The 11426-nt window shown below is 42.7% G+C and overlaps 1 protein-coding gene across 1 annotated transcript; it reads left to right on the forward strand.

Moving 5' to 3' along the window:
• Positions 1-27: 27 nt before the first annotated feature.
• On the forward strand, positions 28-8435 carry RTCA (RNA 3'-terminal phosphate cyclase). The gene is made up of 11 exons (XM_075098233.1): positions 28-416; positions 546-646; positions 1484-1627; positions 3108-3231; positions 3741-3799; positions 4323-4464; positions 5609-5733; positions 5870-5928; positions 6561-6655; positions 7860-7964; positions 8320-8435. Exons 1-11 carry the CDS (start codon positions 372-374, stop codon positions 8416-8418), a joined length of 1098 nt encoding a protein of 365 aa, XP_074954334.1. The 5' UTR covers positions 28-371; the 3' UTR covers positions 8419-8435.
• Positions 8436-11426: the final 2991 nt, after the last annotated feature.

Here is an 11426-nt window from a genome sequence, read left to right on the forward strand (position 1 = left end):
GCCCACGGGACGTAACGGGAGGCACTGTCTCCCCCGGACCGCCGCATCTCTGCTGGGACGCGGTCGCTAACGCGGGGAGAAGGAAGCGCTCCTCCCCGCCTGCTACGCGGCTGCTCGGGCGCTAGGACCCGGCGGCTGCTCCTCACGCAGCGGAGCCGCCCCTGCGGGCGGGCGGGGAGGTGGCCCCGCTCTGCGCCTGCTCCAGCACCGCCACCGGCCCCGGACCGCATCTCGGGCGCGCTTCCTTCACCCAGCGTCCGCGGCCCCGGGGGGTGCTGCTTCGCCGGGGTCTCGCCGCTTGCAGGGCCCCGCCGGGATCCCATCGGCGCAGCAGGGGCCTCTGCGAGAGAGAGCTCCGCTCACCGCCAGTCATGGACGGGGACCGGGTGGAGATAGACGGCGGGATCATGGAGGGGGTGAGCCTCAGCGGCGGGCTGGCCTCACCTTACCGCTCCCCGGGTGGCGGCGGCGGCCGGCCGGGCGGGCGGGTGGGTATGTGGTGTGGAAGCGCCGTAGCGCCTGACGAGCGCCGTTCCTCCCTGCAGGGCGGGCAGATCTTGCGGGTGTCCACGGCCTTGAGCTGCCTGCTGGGCCTGCCGCTGCGGGTGCGCCGGATCCGCGCCGGCAGGAGCCAGCCCGGCCTCAGGTAACGGCCCTTCCCGCCTCCTTACGGCCGCTGGCCTGGGGGGAGGGGGTGGGGGCGGTCGGCGGGGCCGCGGGCGTCGCCGTGCGGGAGCAAACCCCGTGTGTTCCCGTTGCTCTAAGAGGGCCTTTTTATCAGAGAATCCCGACTGTGGGTGAGGGACGTGGAGGGACGGAGCGCAGAGGAAGACGAGGGCCCGGGCGGGCCTCCCGGCGGGAGGGGTCGGAGCCCCTCGCCCGCTCCTCTCAGCGCCGTTCCCGCCTCTGCGGCCCCCCCCGTCAGGCAGCACAGACGTACAGAGCTTCCAAGGTGCTCAGCAGACTGCCCGGTCTGAAAGATGAAATACAGCTGAGGTCATGCAATGAACGTGGTTCACCGAGCATATAGTGTTAAGAACAGCTCGTTTCTTTCCTATTTAAACTACTCAAATGGAAATGCAAGCACAGCAACACAGAGGCATCGCACACTGTTAGCTCTCTGGGGCCACTGGCGTCCAGTCACTGGCTTGGCTCCAGTTCAGTATCACGTTGTTCTCCCGTTGAGTTGTTGTCCAAGCACTTATCACGTTAGGACAAGCGACTGCTCCCGCATCTCATCTGTCTGGGCCTGTTCTAATGGGAAACACACCAGAATCCTGCAAATTCCAGAACGGCCTGAGCACTGCTGCTTTAGCTCCTGAGAACTCGGGAGAAGTACTGTAGGAACCAGAATTTCTGATCCTTGTTTGATCTGAAATTTGTAATTGTAGTATTTATTAGTTGGCATTTAGTAGTTCTTTTAATGTAACATGAATACGTAGTCTGCTTGCATGTATCTTTAACTTCGTGTTTTCACTCCAAGGCCTCAGCATCTGTCTGGGTTGGAGGTCATTCGAGATCTGTGTGAGGGGAAGCTGGACGGTGGAGAAATTGGCTCAACAGAAATAACCTTCACTCCTGGGAAGATCAAAGGTGGAACCCACATAGCAGATACCAAAACAGCAGGGTATGTGTTTGTACATGGATGATGACTGACCACTAACTGCTCTTAAGTGCTTTTGGTAACTTTAAAATTGTGGCAGAAGACATGTTGGTAACTTTAAAATTATCACAAAAGAGCAGGGGAAAAAAAAGAACATTAATACACGGGTAATGAGCCAAAATCTGTGCTGCCTGAGCCAGGTATGTGTGACCAGAGAGCCTTTAATGTAGGCAGGATATGTATGAATAAAGTCACATGAATGCAATAGTTTTAAAATTATAGTTGGTATAGAAATTTAAGATAATTAACGTTAAGCAAAAAGCAGCTGCCCATGTATTTAAAACTATCAGTTATTTTCTCACATTAATACATTACATATCAGCTCAAATGCATCAAATTAGATAAGTAGCTCAAATCCATGAGATGTAAAATAATCCTCATCATATAATAAAGTAAATGTTGAGATTTTAGTGATGCACATAATGGCACAATGTGGGATGCTAGTCTTTGGAACTGGGAATGTATTCTATCCACAGTTCTTTGTGCCTGTGTTTCTTATCCTATATTTCTGTGTTGGGTCCTTTGTTCTTGGAATCTGTTGCAAAACTGAGTGAATGGGTTTAGCAATCGAAGGCTGGTGTGACCAGTTGTTTGGAAGCATAAGCCAGGTTAGGCATAAGTTAAAGTTTCCTTTAAGTTAAAAGAAATATTTTTTAGCTGCAATAGTATAAACAACCAAGCTGATGCCTTTTACTTATCGCAGAGAGGTTTGAGTAAGCAACAATGTGGCAGAATTAGTAATAAAGCACAAATAAACAGCCAAAAAAGAAACAGTATAGTTCACAAACATTTGGAAGTTATTTAAGAAAACAACGATGTTTTCTTCAGCTCAGTGGTGACTACTGTTTCCACAATTCAAAAATGAGGTTTGAAACCCCTGTGAGATAACTGCTTTGTTTTGCTGAACAAACTTACTTTTGGAAAGTCTGTTTTGGAAGTTTTTTGTTAGCTATGAAATGTAGAGAGAGTCAGTGGTAGGGGAATCTAGTATCTAGAAGCATGTTTTCTATGCCCCTGAATTTCCTTGCACAGGATGCTGACCAGCTTCTAAGCAATTTTCTAGTTTTCTAAATATTTTGTTATTAAATAAGTATTAAAATATTAAAATTGCTGCCTACGCCTTTTCTGCTTTTATCATCTGCTAGCTAAACTTACAGTTTTCACAGTCCCACTCTATACTAAGTAAGCTACATTACTTTTATTTCAGAGAGGAATATTAAAGATGCAATTATTGTGAAACAAAACGCGTCATATTTAGGCTTGCTAAGGACACGAAGTTTTAAATTAGTATTTGTTTAAGACTAATAAGTTTACATTATGGATAATGTTCCAAATCAAATACGTAAATGCTCTGCAAAGTCATTTGTCTTTGATATGTAATATTTCTATGGAATTCTATGGATTATGCCTGCACCGCATTTGAGTATCTTATAATTGCTTTTAGGAGTGTGTGTCTACTGATGCAGGTAGCAATGCCCTGTGTGCTGTTTGCTGCTTCCCCATCAGAGCTCCATTTAAAAGGTGGGACTAATGCTGAGATGGCTCCTCAGATAGACTACACAGTCATGGTAGGGAAAAATTTCTTTGGCTTGGTGCATCTTTCATGCATATGTATATGCAATGTGACTAGTGTACTCATGTTGTTCTTAGTACAAGTTTATTTGTATTATGGAATTAGGCATGGGAATACAACACTGTTGGTGTACTGTATGTAGAGAGCAAGCAGTGTTTCATGGAATTCCCTGAAAGGGCAACGGGTCTGTTTGCTTTTAATTACTGCAGAAAATGTCACTTTAAACTATAGTCTTTATTCTAGAAGTGCTGTGAATCGTTAAGAATTTCTCCTCCTCTTGCCATAAGAAAATCCTTTTACACAAAGTGTCATTCAGAATGAAGTATGAGGAATGTCAAATAAGCTGTAGGGAGGAGACTGTCTAACTTTTGTTTTTTTAAATGCAACTGGAATTTTTCCGTTGAACTCCTTTAGGGGGGAGGAAGGGGAGACTGCATAAAATAGTGGGAAATTCTAAATGCAAAATAGATTCACTCTGTGTTTTTATATACACTTGTTTTTCAGGTTTTCAAGCCAATAGTTGAAAAGTTCAATTTCACATTTAATTGTGACATAAAAAAGAGGTGAGCTATGGAGACACGTGGTGGAGGCAGGCCTTCCTGAACCAGTGCGTGCGTGCGGAGGCACACACACAAGGTGCCCTTAGTCAAGCTGAGGGATGAGTTTATAATACATGAACTGATCTGCACGAGCTGCCTCTGTGTGGACTGTCACCATGTGATGAATGTGAGATGGTTCTTCCCTCTCTCTTCTTTCACTGCTGAGCCTTCAGCTGCTGTTTGATGTTTCCTGTAGGCTACGCCTGAGGGAAGCGCATGCTGATCAGGCAGTATATTACTGAGCTGCTTCTGAGGTGCCACTTCTGTCAGTGTTGGGTAGTTTATAAGGTGTGTGTTATGATGTAGTACCATTAGAGAGCCTAATCCTATTATAAAGATTTCTAAGGCACGCATGAAGAAAATTCACATGTACAGTAACAGAGAACATAAAAATGTATAACAAAACTTATGAAGAGCCATCTGGCTCTTTTCTTGGTTTCCTTGTGATCTTTCCATTTAGTTATATCTGGTTACTGTTTCTAAATAGGGGCTACTATCCTCAGGGAGGTGGTGAAGTTGTAGTCCAGATGTCACCAGTGAAAGAGTTGAGCCCTATAAACTTAACAGAACGTGGCACGGTGACAAAGATCTATGGAAGGGCTTTTGTTGCTGGAGCACTGCCTATAAAAGTAAGTGCTGATAATAGCTCTGGTGTTACCCAACTTCATATATCTATATAAAATTGCATGTAATCTGCTTAACATACTTCTACTGTTCCTGTATTCTGCAGTCTTTCACACACAAACTAAGTAGCCTTATTAAACTGTTTCAATTCTTTAGGCTGTAGAATAGAATTTTGGACATTTCTAAAATGCATTTATTGCATAGCAATATGGTAACAGCTAAAACAGGAAATGAGAAGGTATCCTCAATGCCCTTCATATGACTGCTGAAAAGTCTTTAGCATATATTGAGGGGATTTATGTAGCGTTCATATTTACGTGGATTGTTTTAAATCTGAAATCATGGCCCTCGTTCATAGATTCATGGGTAGATTATGGTGCACTGTAATAGGCAGAGGTCAGACTACATCAGCTTTTTCAACCGTTGCCAAGGGTATCGGACAGAACAAGTTAAGGGTAGGTTTAGCCAGGGGTAAAACAGAGAACTTTGTACCTCCTTTGTACCCCCTTCTTGCTATTATTCCTATCCTGTCTGTGTTTACAGAGAGGTAGTGGTGGGATCTCCATAAGGCTCCTTCTCACACACAGGCTAGGAATTAGCAGAGGAAGGAAGAGGAGAAATCAAGTTACTTTTTGAAGAGCTATGGACTGCTGGTTTTGGTCTTAGAATCTCCAAATCTATGAATGTTGGATCACAAGAGTGGGATAAGCTTCATCTGCCCCCGCCTGCCTGTGATTTAAAATTTTATATATTATAGAGCGTATCCTCTAAGTAATAATTATGGGGTGGTGGATTTTTGTTTGTAAAAACAACAAAAAAAGAAACAATCTAATGTCTTGAGATAATCAAGACTAAAATCAAATCTTTCCCCCTATGAAAGGAGAAAAGTTCTTGAATTTATATTGAAGCTTCTACATCCATCACTAATTGTCATTTGTTCAGCATTTAATGTTCTTAATTTTGTGGGAAAGTTTTCAGAGGAAATGATGTTCAGTGCTTGCTTGCAGGGCACTTATAACAGTCCTTGGTTTTTCTAGTTAATGAAGTAGCCCCTTTATTCAGAGATTCACTGTAATAATTAGACTTAGAGGAAAAAGTATTACTATAGTTATATGAATTACTTAATGTTTTTACCTCTGACCTTGTTAGCTCGCAAAAGACATGGCAGCAGCAGCAGTGAGATGCATCAGAAAAGAAATCAGAGATCTTTACATTAACATTCAGCCTGTTCGAGAACCTGATGATCAAGCCTTTGGGACTGGAAGCGGAATAATGTAAGATGAGCCCAAACATCCTGTTGATACCTGTAACGTTGCTGGTTGAGTAGCTAGGTCTTGATTACATAGCTGATAAATAAAACGTAATGCGAGTGATTTTGTTCTTAATGTTGACTCTGGTTTTTCTCCTTAGCGTTGTTGCAGAGACCTCAACAGGCTGTTTGTTAGCTGGGTCATCACTTGGCAAGAGAGGTAAGAGTTCCCTCTTTCAGGTGTGCCTGAATGTACTATTAACAAAGAGGGAGCTGAAGTATGATTATATTCAAAGATCTGATGCTTTGAGTGTTATATTTTTAAAATAGATGTTGTTTAGTGATAAAGGACAGTGGAAACGAGCAGATTTTAAACGTGGTGAACAGAATCTTACACTTTGTACTAAACTGCTTCTGCATAGTGACAAAAATTACAAAATTATTAAACTCACCTTTCATCGGAATGGATTGGTAAGGATCACCGAGCTGACAACGCTTCTGGACTTCAGGAACACACAGTCCTTGTGGTTTACCTGTAAAGTTTTTGTTCAGCAGCAAACCTAGATATGTATATCAAGATTCAAAGGAATAGAAGCGATATTGGTTTTAAATGGTTTGAATACAATGTTTCTCCGAGTAAGTAAGTAGGGCTACTTTCTTTCCACTGCTTGGAACGTGTGAACTATATGTTGTCATAAGATGGGAGGGGTTTTTTAAGCAGATAGTTGAGGCAAGAGCATGGACGTAAGGCTTAAAAAGTTGATTCTTTATTGATTTTTTTCCTTCCCTCTGTATTTTTAAAATTTTAAATAATAATTGCCAGCTTCCTAATCTCCTGAATTTCTCTGTTAGGAAAGAATTCTGACAAAGTTGGCATCGAAGCAGCTGAGATACTGCTTAGGAATCTTAAACATGGTGGAACTGTGGATGATTCTCTGCAAGACCAAGTAAGGCTGCTGGACGCGTTTACATGAAGTTGAAGTAGCAGGAACACACATGTATTACTTGTAAAGAATATAAATCTGAACAGGGAGAGAATGAGATGTAGATGTCAAAGTCAGACTGTATCTCCACAGGTAGGCATGGCTTTACGTAATTATTTGATAATTAGAAGTTTTAGGAGGTTTCCAGGTGTGGTCACATCATCCCTGGGATTAGCAAATTTCACACAGTTCTTGGGAACCACAGATGCTCCTGGCTTTGCACCAACACCCTTAAATTTTCTCTTCCTGTAAGTCTTAGTAGGTGTGGAAGAAAGGGGTAGGATTTTGCTTCTATTTGGCACTCCGTGTAGCGGAGTAAAACCGGCTCCCTGGTCACATATTAAAAGTGAAACTATTACATATTAAAAGTGAAACTGTTAGAGAACAGAGTGTCTAGGAGGTGCTCGGGTTTGTCTTGCTCACCTAATTTCATTTGAGAATTAAGACCCTTGACTATCTTATTTTCAATAAATCTTTCAGCCTGATAAGAATCTTGGGCGGTTCTAGATAGGGTGACATTAGCTTTTCGCTGTAAACACCTGGCCAGACATTACTAGTATGTAGTATAATAGGAAGTATTTAGGTCTTGGCTCACCCTACTTTTTCCAGATCATGCACAGTACAATTGGTGGAAACATGTCATAGCTAGATTTGGTGTGGGGAGGAACTGCTCAGGGTTATCGTCACACTTTACAGAGTACTTGTCACAAAGATATTTTAAAAAAATCTGATTTGATTTACAAACATCTGTCTGGCAAATACGTAATCAGAAAGTGTTAGAATTAAAAAACCTTATCCTGAGTTTTTCCTGTCCGTAAAGGAAATCTACTGATCTGGAGTCTGGCATGACTGGGGAATTTTGGGGTGGGAGGGTAGGGGAGAGCAAAGTTAAATGTAGTAAAAGGAATTCACTGGTAAACTTGACTGTGGAAAACACTTCTAATCACTGTGGAAAAGTAGCAGCCCTTTTGTTATAGGCATTGCAGGAGTGATTCCAAGCTTCCTGAGCATTGGATCACTCAGCATCATGAACTTCTACGAAACTTGGCAGCCCCATTTTTACATCTACAGATATTTTGCACTCCCGCCCCCCATTTTTTTTCCCTAAAATCAGTAAGTTCCAAGGATCTGAAGAGTTAGTTCATAATTACCTTTCCTTCCCTTCCAGCTGATCATTTTTATGGCACTAGCGAAGGGAGTGTCTAGAGTGAAAAGTGGGCCCATTACACTCCACACTCAAACAGCGATACACTTTGCAGAGCAGCTAACAAAGGTGAGTCCAAAAGTCGAGCAAGTTTTACCTCTGGCTTGTCATCCGTTAACCAGGTAACTAGGCCCAGGGCGGTTTAGCGGGCACTGTGAACTGATCATGGAGGACAAGCATCGATGAATGTAGTTGCTACAGTATTTATATGGGAGCTTACCTGTAGAAAGCGAACATATTCAGAGTTAAATGCCTGTACAATGGTTGGGTACTCCTACCACCTTTATTTAAATGGTTTGTGATGAGATCAGTCAAAGCTGTAATACACATAAACACGTGGCAATATGGCTGTTGGGCATCGGATATTGAATATTTAAACTTATGTATGTTAACTTAATTAGTGATATTTTTAATCCTGTTTTAGGCCAAATTTACTGTGACAAAATCAGAAGAGGAGGATCCAGGTAAAGATGCCTACATCATTGAGTGCCAAGGAATGGGGATGATAAACCCAAACCTATAGGGCTTAAAAAAAGAAAAGAAGAGAAAGCAGCAAGCTGTCAAAAGCAAAACTCCACATACCTCAGTGATGCATTGCACTACATTTCAGTGGGTGTATAATATGTGCGCGAACAGGAGGAGCCCTCTGTCACGTCTGAGTGATTTAGCTTCAAGGACGATGTCGAGCTTTTCCTTGGTGTGCTGAGAATCTGTGCTGGGAGAAATGGAAATGTTTTGGGTTTTGGTTTTTTTAACACTATTAGCAGCAAAATGAGCGCAGACAGGACAGCAAATAAACACGTTGTATGTATATGAGAGCTTCAGTTAGGAGCTTTGAAAATTCAGATTCACCAGAGTAGAAAATAACTGTTTACTTTTTGAAAAGCACACTGATACATTCTTTCCCCTCTAAAAAAAAATTAAGTTTTATTCGTTGGGCACCTTTATGTTACGAGGCATACGGAATGAAGTGCACCATCAAATCTGTATCGCTGTTCTTCCGTAACCATTTTGCTTAAATTGTGCATGAGGGAATAATAAAGCGATATCACCATGTGAAAGCCTGGTGCTTGTGTTTGCTGTGACCTCAGCGGGGTGTGTTAGTGGGAGAGGGATGCAACGTAACTTTGCAGAAACGCGATTTCTTTCCCTACAGAAAGAGTGCTCAATGCATAAAATAATCTTCCTTTGTCTTTTCATCTATTTTAAAAAAAAAGCTTCCTCAGGCAAGCTAAAGCAACCTACCAGGCTATATCCCAAACACAAAATATTAACTTTCTGATAGGACTGGATTTTCTATCTACAGTTGTCCTTGTTAGCCTTCTGGCTGGGCCTGTGCTTCCCCCGAGCTGTTCATTGTCCTTCCTGAAGGGAGTATTTCATTTTGGCTGAGATCAGGGAGCTGCTGAACGCATGTATATACACGCAGATATGTCCGTGAGCACTGCATATGCGCACAGGTGTATTTAGGCATATCACATCCAGCTGCGTTACCACCACCTGGGGTTAGGTAAGGAAGACCACCTGCCAGTCTGGCCTTGATTGTGCTACCAAAGCTTGTTCGGAAGTAAAAGGAAGGTAGAGATCAGGCATAATTGGGCTTGCACATGAAAAACTGAATCACGGAGCTGGAATTGCTTCACCAAAGCCACATAAAAGCACTCTGGAAGCTTGAATCGATTCCGAGCTGTTTCCGCAGCCCAGTCTGCAGCCTGTGCTCCAAGATCTTTTTTCCATCAGTTGTGACTATTGAACGTAACAGCTAATGGACAATGAAGTATCACTTGTCTTACTCATTAATTGCATCACTGCATTTCTAACACGAAAGAAATCCTTTGCTGATATAGGAAAACGTTCACCAACTATCTACTCAACAATATCGTTCTTGGGGTTCTTCCCCTCTCACCACCCGAAAACGAGTGTAAAAGAACGGGCTGCCGTTAGTTTGTGGCTGAACAGGAATTCTTTGTCGGTAACGCTGGGAATGGTCTGGAGGGGGCAGCAGGTGCCCGCCGAAGCACGTTTGTGCTGCCGAGCACCTCGCCGCGTCGCCGCTCTGCGCTGCTGAGGAGTTTCAGTGTTTCCTGTTGGAAGAACTCAGAAGGTATTTGTCAAAAAAAACCAAACTTGAAAGCAAGCCCCCAAAGAGTGACTGTCTGTGCTTAAAAAACCAAGCTCTTCTAAACCACATCTGAATGGGTGTTTGCCTGCTTCCACAACTCAAAAAGTTAATCTACTTGACTAATGTAAGCTCTGATGGAGAGATTGCTGCTGAAGGGATGGCTGGGCGTAACTTATTCCAACCTCCTGACCAAAGCGCTCCGCACTTAGAAGTTACATCAGGTTCGTTAGAGCCTTGTCCTGTCAGGTTTTGAAACATTTCAAAGGTGGAGGTTCTACAATTTTTCTGGGCAACTTGTTAATAGAGCTTAACCGCTCCCAGGACTGATATTTAATGTGAGGAGGCAAGAGGGTTAGGCTTTTTGTTTAGTTTTTGTGGGTTTTTGGGGGAGCTCTGGGGGCGTTGGTTTGTTTCTTAAGCTGGGGGTCTGCTTCTTAAATGGAAATTACTTCTTGCTATAGGAAATGTATTGGGAAGGTGAGCTTACCAGTATATGAGTTCTTCACTATTTCTTCAGAAGAAAACACGGCAGAAGAAAATTACATAACCAGTTTTACCTTACTCAGATTTCTGGTGGGTGGGAAATACCCGGGTTCCTCGGGCAGCTGAGAGCAAGGACGCTTCAGTAAGCCTTAGAACTAGGGTAATAAAACCAAGAATTTATTACAAATAGCTGTAGATCCTTGCTGCAAACAAATACAGAAAGGCACATCAAATACAGTTTGTTACCTACCCAGTTAAAGTATTCCTTCTAGTTACCTTTGAAGTTCAATCATTGGATTCTCTGTAGTTTAATATCTTTTTACCAATATCCAATCAAGCAACTTTCACAGACTACAGGCAATTTATTTTTTATTATGCAACTCCAACATTTGTAGAAATTTTGCTCCTTGAGAGATAATAAAATTGACACACTCTGTACTGTTATTCAAAGTAAGCCAACATTGCGTACATCTTTATAAATTACAATCCAGAACTAACGCCTTCCCTTTAGGTTTTAAAATCTGTAGCGAGCACCTTGCACACTTGGCCTCCTTGCCCTCTAATCGCTGCTTCGCTTCAGTGATCAGATAAGAATGACCCACTTTTGGTGAGTAGATTCTTTGTGGACTGTAAGCATGCCTAGATGTTAATGCCTCGGTGGGTTAAAGACTAAAAAAGTCAGCATAACTAGCTCCTGTCATGTTAAGAACACCTTACGAATAAAAGCACAGCTAAATTAAATCTTTTAAATTTAGGCAGACTTTTATGTATCTGTGCTCATATACATACTGCATTAAGTATGGAAAAGAGGATTAGCTTGAGCATGATTTTATATATGGTCTCAAAGGCTGGCTGGAGTAACTTCTCAAGGCTTTTTCATCGCTTTTCTCTGCTTCTGAAAAAACTACAGCAGTTTGCACACCTGA

The sequence above is a fragment of the Phalacrocorax aristotelis genome, chromosome 6, assembly GCF_949628215.1.
Source record: "Phalacrocorax aristotelis chromosome 6, bGulAri2.1, whole genome shotgun sequence".
NCBI classification, from domain to species: Eukaryota; Metazoa; Chordata; class Aves; order Suliformes; family Phalacrocoracidae; genus Phalacrocorax; species Phalacrocorax aristotelis.

Excerpts from the sequence above, each read along its gene's own strand:
- RTCA (XM_075098233.1), top strand. The coding sequence starts at position 372 with ATGGACGGGGACCGGGTGGAGATAGACGGCGGGATCATGGAGGGG. Across the intron at positions 3,800-4,322 it reads AATTGTGACATAAAAAAGAG|GGGCTACTATCCTCAGGGAG; the intron begins GTGAGCTATGGA and ends GTTTCTAAATAG. Across the intron at positions 4,465-5,608 it reads CTGGAGCACTGCCTATAAAA|CTCGCAAAAGACATGGCAGC; the intron begins GTAAGTGCTGAT and ends TGACCTTGTTAG.